Source organism: Carcharhinus amblyrhynchos, chromosome 3 (assembly GCF_965287045.1).
Source record: "Carcharhinus amblyrhynchos chromosome 3, sCarAmb.v2.hapA, whole genome shotgun sequence".
NCBI classification, from domain to species: Eukaryota; Metazoa; Chordata; class Chondrichthyes; order Carcharhiniformes; family Carcharhinidae; genus Carcharhinus; species Carcharhinus amblyrhynchos.
The window spans coordinates 136,404,917-136,426,207 of record NC_137326.1 but is presented as its reverse complement, the minus strand read 5'-3'; the positions used below and the strand labels follow the sequence as shown (position 1 = coordinate 136,426,207).

The window sequence follows — 21,291 nt, the reverse complement described above, 5'->3', positions numbered from 1 at the left end:
TGGATTGGGATGTCCTTCTGGTCACATTCCATCTACAAAGGACAAGAGGGAGAAGGTTATCTTTAGCAGCCGGTGCTGTGCAAATTCAACCTGGGATATGATCTCAGCATCAGATTGCATTGTCCATCACACTGTCATCCTATAACTTTCATTCCCTTTCCATTCCTCCCTCTGTTTTTCTCTCTCTCTCTCTCTGCAGTTCCATATCACTGTCTGTCTCTATTATTCAACTATCCATCCCCACCTCTCCGTGTCCCTCTTCACTTCTTCACGGCTTTATCTTTCCTTCCCTTCGCCCACCTCTCGCCCACCCTCCCCTCTCCCGTATATACACCCCTGCACTTACAACTCCATCCCGGATTATTTTTCCCTCTGTCAATTTTCCCCTTTTGAAGTGTATTTTAGAATCTAAGTAATGCCTCCACCCCTACTCGCTCCCTCTCCCAGACTCACTCCCTCTCCCAGGCTCACTCCTTCTCCCAAACTCACTTCTTCTTCCAGACTCACTCCTTCTCCCAGACTCAATCCCTCTCCTAGACTCAATCCCTCTCCCAGACTTGCTCCCTTTCCCAGACTCAATCCCTCTCCCAGATGCAATCGCTGTCTCAGACTTGATCCCTGTCTCAGACTCGATCCCTTCCTCAGACTTGATTCCTCTCCCATACACAAGCCCTATCTCAGACTTGATCCCTGTCTCAGATTCGCTCCCTATCTGGGAGTTCAAGTTCCGCTTGGGCTTTGGACTGAGAACATCCCTTTGGACCCCAGAGCAAAAACCTCTTTACAAAACAATCTGATCCTGAAATTAAAAGTAAGTTTTACTCTCCCGTTGGTTTTGCTCTCAGATACAAGGAGAAAGATCGGGAGATAGAGAGACTCAGAAAGATATTCAAATTCAAGATAGGGACAAAACAAATAGTATAGCTAGGCTGACACAGGCAAACAGAGAGGCTGAGACAGAGGAACAGACAGAAATAGGCAAATAGAGAGGCCGAGATGGAGAAATAGACAGAAATAGGCACTTAGAGAGACTTAGACAGGGAGACAGACAGACAGAAATAGGCAGACAGAGGGGCTGAGACAGGGAGACAGATAGACAGCTTGGGAGACAGACAAAGGAGGACAAACAGGCTGAGATAGTGGACAGAAAAAGAGGCTGATATTGAGACAGACACAGACAGAGGCAGATAGACAGACAAGAGATGGACACTCATTACAAACCTGACATAAACAAACTGAAGCTTTAACCAGGTAATAAAATTCACAAGAATAATCAAACAGCATTATTATAATAAGCACAAATACTCAGTGACGTCATTCATCCAATGAAGAAATTATTGATGAGTTAAAATGAAACATTGACAAAGTGTTAAAACAGCATTGATAATGGAATAGTAAATCCCTCTGATTATCTGAGATGAAGCCCACGTTCTGAGCTGCCAAAGAGTTATTTACCTTCTATCCAGATTTTAACTGCCTGTTTGCAATAGTTGGTCCACTTTTCAGTGTTGACTCGGAACGTAAAGATGAATCCATTGAAACACCAGACTGTGAAATTATCATATGCGCAAGGCTAGCAGGAGAAAGGTACATGAAACAGTCTCAAACTAGCCCCCCTCAGCGGTAAACATAAAGCAGCGAGCAGACCTGCTACAACCTCGCAGAGAGCTGAGCTGTTCCTGACTGTTAGCTTCCCTGCTAACTCACTCACAATTATACACTGGAGAGAGAGAGAGAGAGAGGAAGTGCAGTATGTGAAGAGTAGTGTATACACTATCTGGTTATAAATTCTGGGTAGCTGGTTTGAGTAAGGCACGGCCTGGGGGACAGAGACAAGCTGTTCCATGGACCTACTCCCACTGAAGAAGAGAAAGTTACAAATGGAGAGCTGACTGGGAATAGACTGGTGAATTCCACTGGGTTTTATAGGTGGGTGGGAAATGCAGATGTTACCTGCAGATGCTGCCCCTGATCCCAGTGAGTGCCCTCCTCCCAATTCAACAACAAAAGCAAAACACAGCGGACTCTGGAAATCCAAAACAAAGACAGAAAGAGCTGGAAACACTCAGCAGGTCTGACAGTCCCATGTGGGAATGGAAGCAAATTCTCTGGCTATTCACACCCTGCCACTGTGGCCAGCAAGGACGGAGAATTTAGCACTCAGCCACATCTCCATTCACCCCAGCAGGACAGGAGAATTCCAGCAAGGTCGGAGAACCAAGTCCAGAGTTAATGCTTGGAGTTAGATAAGAGCCCAGGCAGGCTTGACAAAATAACAAGGCTGACAGTCCCAATGGCAGTGCGGAGGGTGTGCTGCACTGTTGGGGCCACTGAATCAAGGTTAAAGCTAGCTATCCTATCAGGTGGAGGTAACAGATCCCGCAGTCACTATTTCAAACAAGGGCAGGGGCGAGCTCCCCCCATTGAGCTGGCAAATAATCCTCCCTCAATCGATTTGACTTAGAACTAGTTACATGGTCATTATCACAAAAAAATTCTACTGGACTCACCACACAAACACAGCGGCTACAAGAGCAGGTCAGAGACTAGGAATACCGCAGTGAGTAACACATTTCCTGATTCCCCAAACCCTATTCACCACCTACAAGGCACAAGTCCAGAGTGTGATGGAATATTCCCTACGTGCCTGGATGGGTGCAGCACCAAAAATACTCAAGAAGCTCAACACCATCCAGGACTAAGCAGCCCTGCTTGATTAGTATCACATCCACAAACATCCACTCCCTCCACTACCAACGCTCAGTAGCAGCAGTGTGTACCATCTACAAGATACACTGCAGCAATTCACCAAAGATCCTGAGTCAGCACCTTCCAAACCCACCACCACTTCCACCTAGAAGGACAAGGGCAGCAGATACATAACACCATTACCTGCAAGTTCCCCTCCAAGCCACTCACCATCCTGACTTGGAAATATATCACCGTTCCTTCACAGTCGCTGGGTTAAAATCCTTTACTCTGTATCTAACCCTGTGCTGTACCTGTCCTGGGAGTGTTGGATGGGGACAGTGTAGAGGGAGCTACACTCTGTATCTAACCCCATGCTGTACCTGACCTGGGAGTGTTTGATGGGGACAGTGTACAGGGAGCTTTACATTGTATCTAACCCCGTGCTGTACCTGTCCTGGGAGTGTTTGATGGGACAGTGTAGAGGGAACTTTACTCTGTATCTAACCCCGTGCTGTACCTGTCCTGGGAGTGTTTGATGGGGGACAGTGTAGAGGGAGCTTTACATTGTATCTAACCCCGTGCTGTACCTGTCCTGGGAGTGTTTGATGGGGACAGTGTAGAGGGAGCTTCACTCTGTATCTAACCATGTGCTGTACCTGTCCTGGGAGTGTCTGATGGGGGACAGTGTAGAGGGAGCTTCACTCTGTATCGAACCTCATGCTGTACCTGTCCTGGGAGTGTTTGATGGAGGGACAGTGTAGAGGGAGCTTTACTCTGTATCTAACCCCGTGCTGTACCTGTCCTGGGAGTGTTTAATGGGGACAGTGTAGAGGGAGCTTCACTCTGTATCTAACCCCGTGCTGTACCTGTCCTGGGAGTGTTTGACGGGGACAGTGTAGAGGGAGCTTCACTCTGTATCTAACCCCGTTCTGTACCTGTCCTGGGAGTGTTTGACGGGGACAGTGTAGAGGGAGCTTTACTCTGTATCTAACCCTGTGCTGTACCTGTCCTGGGAGAGTTTGATGGGGGACAGTGTAGAGGGAGCTTTACTCTGTATCTAACCCTGTGCTGTACCTGTCCTGGGAGAGTTTGATGGGGGACAGTGTAGAGGGAGCTTTACTCTGTATCTAACCCCGTGCTGTACCTGTCCTGGGAGTGTTTGATGGGGACAGTGTGGAGGGAGCTATACTCTGTATCTAACCCTGTGTTGTACCTGTCCTGGGAGTGTTTGATGGGGGGACAGTGTAGAGGGAGCTTTACTCTGTATCTAACCCTGTGCTGTACCTGTCCTGGGAGTGTTTGATGGGAGGACAGTGTAGAGGGAGCTTTACTCTGTATCTAACCCCGTGCTGTACCTGTCCTGGGAGTGTTTGATGGGGGGACAGTGTAGAGGGAGCTTTACTCTGTATCTAACCCCGTGCTGTACCTGTCCTGGGAGTGTTTGATGGCAGGACAGTGTAGAGGGAGCTTTACTCTGTATCTAACCCCACGCTGTACAGAACATTCAAATCTCAAGCAGAAGAAATCACTGCTTGTCACGATGCTGGGGTGACATGTTTGGTTTTTCTGAGTGCGATTTCCAGTCAATATCTTCACAGGCTCTTCCTTGATTTGTGAGTGGAGGTAATGATTTCCTCAGGTTGATTTTGTGTTGGATCTCCAGCCAGCAAAGTAAATCTTTACATAAAGGATAGTGAGAATTCGGAACTCGAACCCCATAAAGGGAAGTGAATCCTGGGGGTCAATACTGCACCCGTGGGTAACAGGGTCAATAGGGTGAGAACGAATCAGCTGCCATTCTATACTCTGCTCAAGTGAAAGAAAATCCATCAGATTGTACATCATCCTGCTCATTAATCACCTATTTTATCCATCTGGTTCACTAATGTCCTTTGGGGAGGGAAATCTGCTGTCCTTATCTGACCTGATCTTCATGTGACTCCAGATCCACAACAATGTGATTGTCTCTCAAATGCCTCTAAAATGGAGGGGCACTTAGGGACGGGCAATAAAAGCTGACCCAACCCAAGATGCCGAATCTCGTAAAATGAATTTTAAGGAAGCCCCAGTTGCTGTAAAGTTATCTCAGTTGCTGTGAGCCAGCATGCCTTCAACCCAGGAACAGAACAGGGTAAATTTCAACCATTCACTCATGCTCACTCACTCTCTAACTGCGCAGAAGCAAGACCATTGTCTGTTGGCCTATCCTGGTGCATGTTAATAGTTTTTACGCATTGGACACAGGTGTCGCTGTCTAGGCCAGCATTTATTGCCCATCCCTAATTGCCCTTGGAGAGTAGTTGAGAGTCAACCACATTGCTGTGGCCCTGGAGTCACATGTAGGCCAGACTGGGTAAGATGGCATTTTTCCTTTCCTGAACCCTAGGATTCTCTGGGAGGCAAGAGAAGTGATTGCAGAGCCTCTGGCTCTGATCTTCAGGTCATCGTTGGTCTCTGGTATAGTACCGGAAGATTGGAGGACAGCGAATGTTGTCCCATTGTTTAAGAAGGGGAACAGAGACTTCCCCGGGAATTATAGACCGATGAGTCTTACTTCTGTTGTGGGCAAGGTTTTAGAAAGAATTATTAGGGATAGGATTTATAGTTATTTGGAGAGTAATGAATTGATTAGAGACAGTCAGCATGGTTTTGTAGCAGGTAGGTCGTGCCTTACTAACCCTATTGAGTTCTTTGAGAAAGTGACCAAAGAGGTGGATAGGGGTAAGGCAGTTGACGTGGTATATATGGATTTTAGTAAGGCGTTTGATAAGGTTCACCATGGTAGGCTTCTGCAGAAAATGCAGATGTATGGAATTGGGGGTAATCTAGGTACTTGGATCAGGAATTGGCTAGCAGATAGGAGACAGAGGGTGGTGGTTGATGGTAAATATTCGTCATGGAGTTCGGTTACGAGTGGTGTGCCTCAGGGATCTGTTTTGGGGCCACTGCTGTTTGTAATTTTTATTAATGATCTGGATGAGGATATAGTTGGGTGGATTAGTAAGTTTGCTGATGACACCAAAGTCGGAGGTGTGGTAGATTGTGAGGAAGGGTGTCATAGTTTGCAGGGTGACTTAGACAGGTTGCAGAGCTGGGCCGCGAGGTGGCGGATGGAGTTTAATGCGGAGAAGTGTGAGGTAATTCATTTCGGTAGGAGTAACAGATATGTTGAGTATAGGGCTAACGGGAGGACTTTGAATAGTGTGGAGGAGCAGAGGGATCTAGGTGTATGTGTACATAGATCCCTGAAAGTTGGGAATCAAGTAGATAAGGTTGTTAAGAAGGCATACGGTGTCTTGGCGTTTATTGGTAGGGGGATTGAATTTAGGAGTCGCAGCGTCATGTTGCAACTGTACACAACTCTGGTGCGGCCGCACTTGGAGTACTGTGTGCAGTTCTGGTCCCTACATTACAGGAAGGACGTGGAGGCTTTGGAGAGGGTGCAGAGGAGGTTTACCAGGATGTTGCCTGGTATGGAGGGGAGGTCCTATGAGGAGAGGCTGAGGGATTTGGGGTTGTTTTTGCTGGAAAGAAGGAGGCTAAGAGGGGATCTTACTGAAACGTATAAGATGATTAGAGGTTTAGACAGGGTGGATAGTGATAGCCTTTTTCCTCGGATGGAGAAAGCTAGCACGAGGGGGCATGGCTTTAAATTAAGGGGGGGTAGTTATAGGACGGATGTCGGGGTAGGTTCTTTACCCAGAGGGTGGTGAGGGACTGGAATGCCCTGCCTGCTGCAGTTGTAAATGCGCCTAGTTTGGGGGCGTTTAAGAGATCCATGGGTAGGTTTATGGACGAAAAGGGATTGGTTTAGATTAGTGGGTCAGTGTTTTTTTTAAAAAAAACTGGTCGGCGCAACATCGTGGGCCGAAGGGCCTGTTCTGTGCTGTAATGTTCTATGTTCTATGAAGGACATTAATGACCCAGATGGGTTTTTCTGACAATCGACAATGGTTTCATGGTCATCAGTAGATTTTTAATTCCAGATTTTTTATATTGAATCCACCTGCTGCCGTGGTGGGATTCGAACCTGGGTCTCCAGAACATTAGTTGAGTTTCCCACTGGCGATAATGCCACTCGGCTGTCACCTCCCCTAAGAGAGAGAGGTTGCCCATCATGGCTCAGTGGGAAGTATCTCTGTGCCTTGTTTTGAGGTTGTGGGTTTGAATCCCACTCCAGAGAATTGAAGTCTATGCGGACGCTGGCAGTGTGGTGCTGAGTGAACGATGTCTATTGGGTGAGATGTTAAACAAATGCCCACCTTCCCTCTCGGGTGAACATGTAGGTCCTCACAGCCCCTAATGGAAGGAGAGCAGGAAAGTTTTCCCCAGTATCCTGGCTGATATTTACCCCTCAGCCAACCTCATTTGGAAAAAAAACAACAAAAATTTGGCAGTCATATACAACAACTTGCATGTAAATGCAGCAATTTGTCTTAATGGACAATCTAAAGTTGGAATCTAGAGAACACCTTTAACACAGTAACAGATCCCAGGGCATTTCCCAGGAATGCAATTAGCAAAACAAAGCACATAGAGAGGCCATGAAAACCTGTCCTGGGAGGCCAGACTGTAGAGTGCAGAAGGAGGCCATTCAGACCATCAAGTCTGCACCGACCACAATCCCACCCACCCTCTGGGCCCCACACAATTACCCTTCCAACCCCCCAAAGCTAGGGTTAAGTTAGTCTGGCCAACCCACACATCTCTGGAGTGTGAGAGGAAACTGGAGCATCCGAAGGAAACCCACACAGACACGGAGAGAACATGCAGAGTCCACACAGTGGAACAGAGAGAAAGTGACCCAAAGCTGGGAATCGAACCTGGATCCCTGGCACCGTGAGGCAACAGAGCTAACCCACCGTGCCACCAAGTTATCTAACTGTTGGTCACATTGCTGTTTGTGGGATCTTGCTGTGCATAAATTAGCTGCATTGTTCCCAACATTAGAGCAAGGAATACACTTCAGAAAATATTTTATTGAGCGTAAATCATTTGGGGACGCCCCGAGGCTGTGAAAGATGCTGTAAAATTCAAGTCTTTCTTGCTAATGGTATGAAACATAGATTTTCTTTACAAAGAAGGCAGATTTTGGACTAACACTGCCGTGCCACACTGATTGGAGAGAGGTGCAGAGGGTGAGGTTAGTTTTGGAAGGAGCAGATATTCAATAATGTTTAATCAGTGACTGGTTTGTGTTCAATTCCCTTTCTGTTCACAGCAAGGGGCGAGAGAAGTGGGCATTCTGTAAACCAACCCCCTGAGATGTTAGCACCCCATCATCCCCCGCACTGGTTTCAGTCCCTCTGTCACATTAGAAACAAACCCCCGATTACATGGGGTATTCAACCTTGTGAGGAGTTAGTTACTGCTGGAACAGAGAAATCAGATCAAATGGGGTGGCACGGTGGCACAGTGGTTAGCATTGCTGCCTCACGGCACCAGGGACCCGGGTTCAATTCCCAGCTTGGGTCACTGTCTGTGTGGAGTTTGCACATTCTCCCTGTGTCTGTGTGGGTTTCCTCCAAGTGCTCCGGTCTCGTCTCACTTTGAAAGACGTGTTGGTTAGGGTGCATTGACCCAAACAGGCGAGTGTGGCGACTAGGGGAATTTCACAGTAACTTCATTGCAGTGTTAATTTACGCCTTACTTGTGAATAATAAATAACTTATTACATTACTCAAACAAAGACCAGCCTGGCAAAGAATATCAGTGTGGTTCAGAAGTATTTCGTGTATTTTTCCTGATTTTTGGGTGCACTTGCCATTTCCAGAAATATTCCTTTCTGCTGTCAGTTTCAGTCTCCCCGGTTTCACTTGGCTTCCGAGGATTGTTTCACAAGAACGTCAGAATGTTTCTTGTTTTACATTGCCACTTACTGGCACTTGTGTGGAACTGTCAGATTGTGTGAGTTAGCTTATGTGTGTGTGTGTTATTGTATGTCAGTTAATGTGTGTGTTACACAATCAATTGCTGTTTGTGTGAAACTGTGTTGTGCACTGTCAGTCTGTGTAATGTTTCACTGTGTCCGTGTGTGTGTGTGTGTGTGTGTGTGTGTGTATGACACTATTAATCACTGCGCGACAATGTTATTCCGTTTGTGTGAAGCTGTGTATGGCACAGTCAGCCTGTGTTATATGACAGTTTGTGTAACACTTGTCAGTCTGTGTATGTGTGTGTGTGGGGGTACAATGACAGTATGTGTGTGTGTGTGTGTGTGTGTGTGTGTGACATTGTCAGTCTGTGTGTGTGTCTGTGTTTGACATTGTCAGTCTGTGTGTGCATGTGTATGTGTGAGTGGCACTGACAGTGTGTGTTTGTGTGTGTGTGACATTGTCAGTGTCTGTGTGTGTGCATGTGTGTGATATTGTCTGTGTGTGTGTGTGTGTGAGACATTGTCAGTCTGTGTGTGTGTGTTTTTGACATTGTCAGTCTGTGTGTGCGTGTGTGTGCACGTGTGTGTGTGGCACTGACAGTGTGTGTTTGTGTGTGTGTGTGATATTGTCTGTGTGTGTGTGAGAGACATTGCCAGTCTGTGTGTGTATGTGTGTGTGTGACATTGTCAGTGTGTGTGTGTGTTTGTGTGATATTGTTAGTGTGTGCGTGTGTGTCTGTGAGACAGTCAGTCTGTGTGTTTGTGTGTATTTGTCTGTGTGTGTGTGATATTGTCAATGTGCTTGTGTGTGTGCGAGACACTGTCAGTGTGTGCATGTGTCAGTGTATGTGAGACATTGTCTGTCTGTCTGTCTGTCTGTGTGTCAGTGTGTGTGTGTATGTGACATTGTCAGTGTGTGTCAGTGTGTGTGTGTGTGTGCATGTGTGTCATTGAGTGCGTGTGTGTGTGTCAGTGCTTGTGTCTGTGTGTGTATGTGTGTGTGTGTGTGTGTCAGTGTGTGTGTGTGTCTGTGTGTGTGTGTCTGTGTGTCAGTGTGTGTGTGTCTGTGTGTGTGTGAGACTCTCTGAGAACATCAAGTGCAGAGAGGAGTGAGCCTGCCTCCTCCTGCTCCACGTTGCCATTGACTAATAGATTCACATGGCAGAGAGCCTATTGGGGTGAGAACATAAGAACATAAGAAATAGGAGCAGGAGTAGGCCAAATAGCCCTTCGAGCCTGCCCCGCCATTCAATAAGATCATGGCTGATCTGTCGTGGCTCAGTTCCACATTCCCGCCCTCTCCCCATAACCCTTAATCCCCTCTCTTATCAAGAACCCATCAACCCGCTTCTTAAAAATATTTAGCGAGGCAGCCTCCACCACTTCAACGGGCAGAGAATTCCAGAGATTCACCACCCTTTGAGTGAAGAAGTTCCTCCTCAACTCCGTTCTAAACCGCCCCCTCTTTATCTTGAGGCTGTGCCCCCTAGTCCTAGTGTCTTTTTTGAGCAGGAAGAGTCTCTCCACCTCTATCCTATCCATCCCATTCATCATCTTATACGTCTCAATGAGATCTCCCCTCATTCTTCTAAACTCTAATGAGTACAAGCCTAGTTTATTCAGCCTCTCCTCATAGCTCAATCCCCTCAACTCCGGTATCAGCCTAGTAAACCTCCTCTGCACTCCCTCCAGGGCCAAAATATCCTTGCGCAGGTGCAGCGCCCAAAACTGCACATAGTACTCCAGCTGCGGCCTCACCAATGCCCTATACAGCTGCAGCAAGACCTCCCTACTTTTATATTCAATCCCCCTCGCTATGAAGGCCAGCATCCCATTCGCCTTCCTGACCACCTGCTGCACCTGCAAGCTGGGTTTTTGCGACTCATGCACAAGGACCCCGAGGTCCCTCTGCACCGTCGCCTGCTGCAGTTTTTCGCCACGTAAGTAATAGTCCTTCCTACCATTCTTCCTACCAAAGTGGACCACCTCACACTTGCCAACATTATATTCCATTTGCCATTTCCTGGCCCATTCGCCCAGCCTATCTAGATCCTTCTGCAGACTCTCCACACCCTCCGCACAATTTGCCTTTCCCCCAATCTTGGTGTCATCAGCAAATTTCGACATTCTGCACTCGGTTCCCTCCTCCAGATCATCTATATAAATGGTAAATAGCTGAGGCCCCAGCACTGACCCCTGGGGCACCCCACTAGTCACCATCCGCCAATCCGAATAGCACCCATTGACCCCCACTCTCTGCCTCCTATTTGACAACCAATCCTCTATCCACGCTAACACCCTACCCCCAACTCCATGTCCCCTGACCTTCTGCAATAACCTCTTGTGAGGTACCTTGTCAAACGCCTTCTGAAAATCCAGAAAGACCACATCCACCGGCTCTCCTCTATCCACTGCCCTAGACACATCCTCATAGAACTCCAGTAAATTTGTCAGACACGACGTCCCTTTAATGAAACCGTGTTGCGTCTGCCCTATCAAGCAATTCCCTTCAAGGTGCCTCGCAATTTCCTCCTTAATGATGGATTCTAACATTTTACCTACCACAGACGTTAAACTAACCGGCCTATAATTCCCCGCCTTTTGCCTGGCACCCTTCTTAAACAACGGTGTAACATTAGCCGTTTTCCAATCTTCCGGCACTTCCCGGACCAAGTCAAAACTGTGACCTCTACACTGTGACCTTTACCACCGAGAAGGTGAAGGGCAGATGGTGCAGTGGGATACGCGCTCGCAGTTGCAAGTTCTCTGTGTTCACAGCTACTTTCCACAGCCACCATTTTCTCATTCATTCTCTGGAAACGGGCATCAAGATCAACGCCAGCAATGATTGGCCTATTTGCCCTTGAGGAGATCGTGGTGAGCTGCCTTCTTGAACCCGGGCAGTCTAATGTGGTAAAGGTGCACCATGGGAAAACCACCCATTGCCAGTTCTCTTCCGAGCCACACATCATCCTGGATTTATGTCCACTTTTGCTCATCATTCATGACTTTGATTCAGCGATGATGAAGGAACAGCTCAGCACAGGATGGTGAGGGGAATGTGCAGAGGGTGGTGTTCCCAGACGTCAACTGCCTATGCTGTTTTAGGGGGCTGGGGCCTTGGGTTTGGAAGGTGCTGCCTAAGGAGCGTTGGTGAGTTGCTGCAGGGCATCTTATAGATGCCACTTACGACTGCCACTGTGAGTCAGCGGTGAAGGAAGTGAATGTCTAAGGTGGTGGGTATGATATTGATAAAGCAAACTGCTTTGTCTCGCATGCCATCAGGCCTCTTGCAAATATTCCTTCACACTCCTAACCTGTTCTCCATGTAGATGGTGGACAAGCTTTGGGGAGTCAGGAGGTGAGTTGCTCCCTCCCAGGACCTGACCTGCTGGTTGGTACAGTACTTACATGCCTCTCCACTTCAGTTTCTGGTCAATGGTAACCCTCAGGATCCTATCCTATCTGGTCATTGGCTGGCACTTGTGTGGTCGTAATGTTTCTTGCTATTACCAGCTCAAGCCTGGATATTGTCCAGGCCTTGTTGCATTTGGACATGGACTGCTTCAGTATCTGAGGAGTGGTGAATGGTGCTGAACACTGTGCAGTCTTTGGCGAACATCCCCACTTCTGACCTTATGATGGAGGGAAGGTCATTGATGAAGCAGCTGAAGATGGTTACAAATCAATTCTATTGACTTCTGGCATTATCTGTCTTGTACTCCAAACCATCAAGACTGACGCAGTGGTTAATGCCGCTGCCTCACAGCGCCAGGGACCCAAGGTTCAATTCCGACCTTGGGTCAGTGTCTGTGTGGAGTTTGCACATTCTGCATGGGTTTCCTCCGGGTTCTCCGGTTTCCTCCCACACTCCAAAGATGTGCAGGTTAGCTGGATTGGCCAAGCTAAATTGCCCCTTCGTGTCAGGGGGATTAATAGGGTAAATATGTGGGGGGGTTATAGGAATAGGGCCTGGGTGGGATAGTGGTCAATGCAGACTCGATGGGCTGAATGGCCTCTTTGTGCACTGTAAGGATTCCATGATCCACAGGTAAAAGATAAAAACAATTTTAATCACACGTACATTTGTCACATTCGCGCGTGGCACACGGAACATTAATATTTACAGAAGAGGGTGTGACACACCCACAGCAACACTCTCCACTTGCCACGGTGCACTGTTGAGTGCTGGGAAGTGAGTGCCATTTTTCTCTCGGTGTGAGGACAGTCCCACTGTAGGGAGCGGACGTGGAGCTGACACACGGCAAGGGTTGGACAGAACACAACAAGCGGAGGGAATGACACGGTGAGGAAGTTCTGTGTCTGACCCTTGGAGCGAGTGTCGAGTGAATCCTATCCTCAATCTCAACAACAGTCAAAAAATCAACCAGTCACAGCCTCCTGGGCACTGACTGCCATGCAGGGTGTGGGTGAAGCTGTACCCTATTGTCTCCAGCAGATACAAAGCTGTCAAACTTCCTCCCACCATCCCCTGTAGTGCAACTTAGACTGGTCCACATACCTGTGGTGAACAGCACACACATGATCCTTTATCACCCACTGTCTGTGTATCTGTGTGTGTGGCACAATGTGTGGGACTGTATGTTTGGGACAGTGTGTGTGGCACTGTCTGTGCATAGAACATAGAACCCTACAGTGCAGAAACAGGCCCTTTGGCCCATCGAGTCTGCACTGACCATAATCCCACCCAGGCCCTACCCCCATACCCCCATACCCCTATACATTTAACCACTAATCCCTCTAACCTCCACATCCCAGGACACTAAGGGGCAATTTTAGCATGGCCAATCAACCTAACCCGCACATCTTTTGGACTGTGGGAGGAAACCGGAGCACCCGGAGGAAACCCACGCAGACACGAGGAGAATGTGCAAACTCCACACAGACAGTGACCCAAGCCGGGAATCGAACCCAGGTCCCTGGAGCTGTGAAGCAGCTGTGCTGACCACTGTGCTACCGTACCGCCCTGCTGTGTGTGTGTGTGTATGTGTGTGTGTGTGTGTGTCTGTTTGTGGGAGAGTGTGTGTGGAACTGTGTGTGTGAGCATCTACTTGTGGGACTGTGTGTGGTATTGTGTCTGTCTGTGTGTGGGACTGTGTATGGGACTATGTGTCCCACCTTCTCAGCTGGGGTACAAGCTTGAAAGACAATTGGGAATGGATCGCCCCAGGGAAATCGCGTCCCTGGGGAAATGGAATACTCTGTGTGTAACCACAGGGGAATCGGCTGAGAGGAAGAGAAGGTCACAGCTTCTGGCACAGCTCTCTCCTGCGATTAGACTGAGTGGCTCTCTCACAGATATACACTCTCTCATGGCCCAAATTTCCTTCCTGGAATCACTGGGTCAGCAGCACCAAGAATGGCTAGGGATGACCGAAAAGCTTTATTTACCAAGTGAAAAAAATAACATTTCCTGTACATATATACACTCATAAAGCTTTGTCTACATACACACATATATACACACATATACACACATACAGCAATCCATTCTGGGTGAAATTTATTCCACGGAGGAACGTACATGGCTCCTTTTGTCACATTCCACACTCGCCTATTAGATGTAGTGTACACTGACCCAACGAACCGTTACATTTGATCAGTCACACTGCTCACTGTCTGAACACCATGGGTAGTGGAACCAGGCTTCCTGTTTGAGGCAACGGAGGCCACTTCAGCTGTAACGTGGCCGCTCCCGCTTTGGCTGCCCCTCGGGGGGCGCTGGCAACTTGGAGCAGCGGTTCTGGGCGAATTTTGGCTCGCCTGTAAGAAGTCAGAAATCCTTTTGGCTTCTTTGTGTCAATAAGCAAAGGGAAGGTTGGGTGGGGTGGGTGGGGCCGGGGTGGGGGCGGGGGGGGGGATATATTTCACGAGCCCTTGGCTCCATCTGTAGCTCACAGCCGTTGGCAAGGGATCGTGAAATTACCCCTCAAAACTCCTTTGTCAGGGTGAAGGGGAACAGAAAAACTTTGGAGATTTGGTGACAACACTCAGCACTCCTTCCAGGTGAGGTCACGCACAGGTTAGATGCAAAGTAAAGCTCTCTCTGGTCTGTTCAGACCCATAACCTTACTGTTTGCACTTCCTGGCACCATTTCCCACATTCTTTCTGGAGTTCTGCTGGAGGTGACCAATGTAGTGTTTACCCAAGACACTACTGAAGGTCTAATGTCCACTTTGAACTCTGGGTCTTGACCACTCGTTCGCTGCTGTACCTCTGTAGCCAGCAGGAAGAGTCGGTACGGGCCCAGGTCCCAGGGGAGACATGAGTACTGACCCCATGGTCCAGTCCCCCATGCGTATCTGCAGCTGGATCGACAGACTGAGGGACTGTTTGAGAACACAACTATGATTTGCGTCTTCGAATCTGTGACTGACAACTTGTTAAGCTGATCGCCACTCAATCTTCTTCAAGATCTGTCACGACGCAAGGGAAGTACATCAAGTGGACAGTGGGGGATTCATAATACTTCCTCCCGAACCTGCTGTCTAACTGACCAAGAACGCTCCAAAAAAACTGGATCCCGCAGCCATATCAATCCAGCTCATATTGCTGACAGTCACAAATATCCTGTCATGGTAGCTGAGTTGAAACACACCGCCCTGGTAAATGGAGTGCAGTTCATACTCCCTGTTCTTGGCCCAGCAGGTTGTCCTGGTGTTTTTCATTAAGAGAATAGGTTCGGGGTAGGCGGTGTTCTTGTAGATGTACTGCACCATCTGAGTGTTTCTGGAAACAGACAGGGAGCTGGTCGAACCGGAGTCTGAGGCTTCACGGTATCGGAAATAGGTCTGGCCGTAGACGTAATACAGTCCTGTTTTTGGGATAATCAGCTCTCCATCCTTGTACTCCACGCTGTGCAGGAATGCCAGGCCTCGCTGGGGCTCCCACGTCTGGATTTTCTGCCCCTGAAGTTTCTTCGATATTGGACCTGTAACATTCACACGGTAAAAGCTAAATGACACAAACAGGCCGAAGATTTACCACCAATGGTGAACATAGCATATACTCTCCTCGGGAGTTTAGAAGGAGAGGCGATCTCACTGAAACCCACAAAGTTCTGAAGGGAGCTGTGGGCTAGACACTGGGAGGCAGCTTCTATTAGCTGGGGGTCTGGAACGCAGTGGTGAGCACTGCTGCCTCACAGCGCCAGGGAGCTAGGTTTGATTCCCGGTGTTGGTCACTGTCTGTGCAGAGTCTGCACGCTCTCCCCATGTCTGCATGGGTTTCCTCCGGGGGCTCCGGTTCCCTCCCACAGTCCAAAAGACGAGCTGGTTAGGGTGCATTGGTTGTGCTAAGTTCTCCCTCAGTGTACCCGAACAGGCACAGGAGTGTGGTGACTAGGGGAATTCCACTATTGGTTAGCATTTATTGTCCTTGTGAGTGACATAGATGACCTCATCTGAGAGTCAATCCCTATTTCCTTGTGGGACAACCTAGAGAGAGAGAGGTCATAGTTTTAGGATAAGGTGTAGCAGATTTAAAATAGAGATGAGGAGAAACTATTTTTCTCAAAGGGTTGTGAATCCGTGGAATTCACTGCCCCAGATCTTGGCAGAGGTGGGACACTGAGTAAATTTAAGGAAGAGGTGGACAGATTTTTAATTAGTAATGGGTTGAAGGGTTATGGAGAATGGGAGAGTGGAGTTGAGGCCAAGATGAGATCAGCCATGCTCGTAATGGAATAACAGAGCTGGATCGAGGGGCTGAATGGTCACCTCCTGCTCCCTGTTCTTATGTTCATCAAAGTAGTTAACATTGAAGAAGAGCGCAAGCTGAACTTCCAGTGGGAGATCAGTGTTAAAGAATCTGAGTGCCGATGTCTCACCTGCCAATTGGAGGGACTTAGTGTTGTAGTTCCCAGTCAGATGGGCAGCAATTTTTTGTACAGATAGCTGGGCGCCTGATTCTGACCGAGTCAGAGATGGAAGTAAACGCGAGACTTCACCTAAAGAAAGCAGAAAAGAGAAAGAGTCCGTTGGTTACCTCAGGGAGAGACGCAGTGTCCAATTTATCTCCATCTTCTCTATCTCGCTCTCTCCCCTCCTCACCTTTGCTTTCCCCCCATTTCCACGCCCACCTTTCTCTGCTGAAGATGTTGACTCCTTGCGAGGTGAACGGGCATCTTTCACAGAGGCCGGGGTTCCCAAACCCACCACCAGGGGAGCTGTTGTAAATGGGGACAAACTTTGACTTTGGACGAGACACAGCTTTAAATTAAGGGGTGTGGTAATTATAGGACGGACGTCAGAGGTAGGTTCTTTACTCAGAGGGTAGTAAGGGCGTGGAATGCCCTGCCTGCAGCAGTTGTGGACTCGCCAACTTTAAGGGCGTTCAAATGGTCAACGGATAGGCATATGGAGAACATTGGAATAGTTTGGGTGAGAGGGTCATTAGATTGGTTCCACTGGTCGGCGCAACATCAAGGGCCACTGTCATGTTCCATGTTCTATGAGACCAGAAAACACAGCCCAGAGAGTGCCAGCTGGCCATCCAACTACAGGTACCATCTCAACGCCACCTCATGGTGCTGGTGGTGTTGAAGGTGTACTTGAACTTTCAAAGGGCTCGGTATGGCATAAAGAGCTTCTCAGCAAATTTGAAGCAAGTGCGGTCAACAGAGCTGTGGGAACGTGTTTACAAACCTGGCTGAGGGGCAGGGCGCAGGACGCAGTGGTTGTTTTCCAGACAGGAGGGAGGGTTACGCTTGGTCGGAAGAGCTGGACTCGGGGTGCACAGAGCCGTGATTCACCCATCCCGCTGCGCTAAGTTTTTAGGGTTCCTGCGAACTGCGCCTGTGCCACGTCGGAAACTGGCTGGGAGGCGGGGCTGGCATTCAAATAGTATTGAGCGTATTACTTAAATGCTACGAGCGGGCCAGGAATTAATTCTCAGCCAGCCAGCCCGGGACGCCTGCAGGGCTGCCACCCACCCCCCCTTCCACCTCCGCACCCTCCCCCCTCTCCACCCCCAACCCCTCCCATTTCACTCCAGCCGGGGTTACACTTTCGGGGAACTAGCAGCCCGATCCCACTGCAGTGAAGTGGGTGGGGGACAATCGGGAGCACCCAGGGGGTCAGGCAGTGGTGGGGTTGGTGCCTCTTGGGCCTTGCCTGCCTGTGACCTCTGGGCATGGCACAAAGGGGATGGGCCCTCCTGGGGGCAGGGTCCACCCCCACTCTGTCGCTGAGATCGATGGGGGCAGGAGGGAGACCAGCGATGGGGGCAAGCTTGGCGTGGGGGGTGGATCTATCAGGGTAGGGGGTTTGGGAGGGGTGGTCAGCACTGCAGGGGTCCCAGGCTGGCCAGTGACGGAGCTGGCCAGCAAAAGGGGAGGCTGACGGTTCGGGGCCATTGCACACGCACAGAGACCCGCTGGTTTCAGTCTCCTAAGTGGGAATGGACCCCAACCCCTGCGATCTAACATTATTCATGCTGGTGATCTCTGCGGTGCACAGAGTGCGGGAGACTCTAGTCTGAACGCCCACTGAAAAAAAAAACGTGAATTTACTCTCGTTTTCCTGCAAATTCAACACTTTGAATCTTTTGGAAAAATTCCGCCCAGTTTTGAAGCTTGCAGATGATGCAAAACTGGAATGCAGTAAACACTGGGGAGGACAGCAAACAGATTTCAGGGAGAGTCAGACTGGGAAATGGGGGATGTAATTTATTGCAAAGAAGTGCAAATTGTGATGTTGGTTAACGGTACAAATTTTGAGCAGGCCACCTGGGGGGAACCTCCTGGTTTTCTTCCAAATAGTGTCATGAGATCTCCTTATGTCCACCTGAGCGGGAAGATGGAACTCTATTCAATTGGAGTGACTTAGTGTTGTAGTTTCTGAAAGACAGGTACACCCGGCAGTGTAGCACTCTCTCGGTACTCCACTGAAACTGTCAACCTAGATTTAGTGCTCGAGTTTCTGGACTGAATCTTGAAGACATGATCTTCTATAATTCAGAGGAAGGAATGTTACTTGCTGAGACATTGCTGGCTCTCGGACTGGAACCGCAGCCCCTGTCTACCTGGCCAGATAAAACTTACTTTCAAATTCACCCATCAAAACTGAAGCAGATCTCCCAAACCCTAAGAGTTGTCTTAAGAAGATATCAATCCAGAAAATCAAAAAGTAATTACCTTTTACAATGACAGACATGGCCTGTTCATATTGACTGGATATAGTCTGCAAAAGGATTTCATAACAAAAGTAAGCATTAAAAATAAATATATTTCCAAATAAACCTCATTACCTCTTTCTCCGAATTTAAAACGCTTCTCAGTCGCAACCTCGCTGACCAGGTTTCCGGTCACCTATCCTCAGCAGGAATTCCCTGTTTTTGTTTGAAGAAAGATGAAGTTGCCACGTTCCCAATTGACCGTAGGGGTGGCTCGTGTCAATTTAACCCGAGGGTCACCGCACCTCAGGCGAGAGGTAAGAAGGCCGGGCCTTCCTGAATAACCTCAGCTGGTACGGGAATTAAACCCGCGCTGTTGGCTTCGCTCCGCATCATTAACACGCCGTGCAGCCAACTGAGTCATAGTTGATAACATTCTAATGAAGCCCCTCAGGGTGATTTCCTGCCTTACAGGCGCTACACAAATACAGGTTAATTTTGCTGACGTACCTTTTCTATCAGCTGTTGGACCTGTTCTCGGAATTTCCAGCACAGCTCCTCGTTCCCTTCCGCTTTCTCCCTGGTGGGATAGGCGTAGAATTCCTCATCCCCCATGGGCCCAGGGTGATGATCCAGAATGTCCTCCATCAAGCATGCCATGTTGCTCTGGGAGTAGGTCGCCTGTATCTGGAACGTAGCATGAAAGATGTGTGGTGAAGTCCAGTGCTGCGTATCTCATTACCTCTTCCCAATTCACCAGTGTCCTCAGTTTGAGAAGATCTGATGGATTTTCATCAGGCAAGGGAAACAAAAGACCATAAAACCATAAGACATAGGAGCAGAAATAGCCCATTCGGCCATCGAGTCTGCTCCACCATCCAATGAGATCATGGCTGATGTGATATAATCATCAACTCCACTTTCTTACCTTATTCCCACTACACTTGATTCTCTTGCTGATTAAAAATCTGTCTATCTCAGCTTTGAAATGCTTAATGACCCAGCCTCTACAGCCCTCTGCGGTAGAGAATTCCACAGACTCACTCCCCTCCGAGCAAAGAAATTCCTCATCTCTGTCTTAAATGGCCAGCCCCCTTACTTGGATATTATGCCCCCTAGTCCCAAACTCTCCCACAAGAAGAAACAACCTCTCAGCATCTACCCTTCAAGCCACTGAGAATCCGATATTTCTCAATAACACAGCTTCTCATTCCTCTAAACTCCAGTGAGCACAGGCTCATGCTACCCCCACCTCTCCTCATAAGAAAGTCCCTCCACACCCAAGATCAGCCTAGCAAACCTTCTCTGAACTGCCTCCAATGCCACTATATCTTTCCTGAAGTAAGGGGATCAAAACTGATCATAATATTCTAGGTGTGGTCTACGTTGCACCTTGTATAGTTTTAGCAAGACTTCCCTATTTTTATACTCCATCCCCTTCGAAATAAAGGCCAACATTCCACTTGCCTTCCCAATTCCATGCTGAACTTGCATGCCAGCTTTCTGTGATTGATGTACCAGGATCCCCAAATCCCTCTGAGCTGCAGCTTTCTGCAGTCTTTCTCCATTCAAATGACATTCAACTCGTTTATACTTCCTACCAAAGTCCATAACTTCACATCGGCCTTCATTATCTTCCAAATGCCAAGATTTTGCCCACTCACCTAACCTGTCTAAATGGAGGCAAGGCAGAAGAATGTGGTTCAGATACAGATCAAGCATGTTGTAGTTAGCAGAACTGGCTCGAGGGCTGAATGGCCTATCTTGATCTCAGATCACCTTCTGTGATTCTAGATCAACAGCCACTTAAAACCAAAGCTGAGTTTCCATCCAGGAGTCACTTGACTCTATTTCTCTTCTGTATATGTGACCTTGATGATGTTTTTCTCGAATGAGCTTCCCCCAAGCAACCCACGTTTACACTCAAAAAGAACACAAATAACTTCATATTGCTGCATCGCTGTGCGGAGTCCAATGGTATTTCTTTCTGGAAGTCTTTCCAGCAGGTACATCTGCTGAAAGTCAAGTTGGTTCAAACATGGAAAGATAGGAGCAGGAGGAGGCCACTCAGCCCATCGAGTCTGCTCCATCATTCAATCATGGCTGATATTTTTCTCATCCCCATTCTCCTGCCTTTTCTCCATAACTCCTGACCCCCTTAATAATCAAGAACCTATCTATCTCTGTCTTAAAGACACTCAATGTCCTGGCCTGCACAGTCTTCTGCGGCAAAGAGTTCCACAGATTCACCACTCTCTGGCTGAAGAAATTCCTCCTCATCTCTGTTTTAAAGGAGCGTCCCTTCACTCAGAGGTCGCGCCTTCGAGTTCTAGTCTCTCCCACTATTGGAAACATTCACGTCCACTCTATCTAGGCCCCTCAGTATTCTGTAAGTTTCAATTAGCTCTCCCCCCATCCTTCTAAACTCAAAATTAAAAGGCTATTTGGAAGAGGAGGAGGGAGGATTTTTGGTGTCATTGACAATATTCAATCGGGAGATGTGTGAATTTGATTCATTTTGGTCATAAGGATGAGGAAAGGCAAAATGAAATAGAAGATAAAGTTATAAAGGAGGAGCAGGGATGAAGTG

The 21,291-nt window shown here is 48.3% G+C and overlaps 1 protein-coding gene across 1 annotated transcript in view; it reads right to left on the bottom strand.

Moving 5' to 3' along the window:
• Positions 1 to 14,437: 14,437 nt before the first annotated feature.
• Positions 14,438 to 21,291, bottom strand: part of tnfsf10 (TNF superfamily member 10) — a 30,037-nt gene continuing 23,183 nt past the window's right edge. The window contains exons 2-5 of the mRNA XM_080186084.1: positions 19,212 to 19,388; positions 18,724 to 18,769; positions 16,417 to 16,536; positions 14,438 to 15,519 (exon numbers count right to left, since the gene is read on the bottom strand). Coding sequence (XP_080042210.1) covers positions 15,077 to 15,519; positions 16,417 to 16,536; positions 18,724 to 18,769; positions 19,212 to 19,388 — 786 coding nt within the window. The 3' untranslated portion in view covers positions 14,438 to 15,076. The remainder of the gene's footprint in view (positions 15,520 to 16,416; positions 16,537 to 18,723; positions 18,770 to 19,211; positions 19,389 to 21,291) is intronic.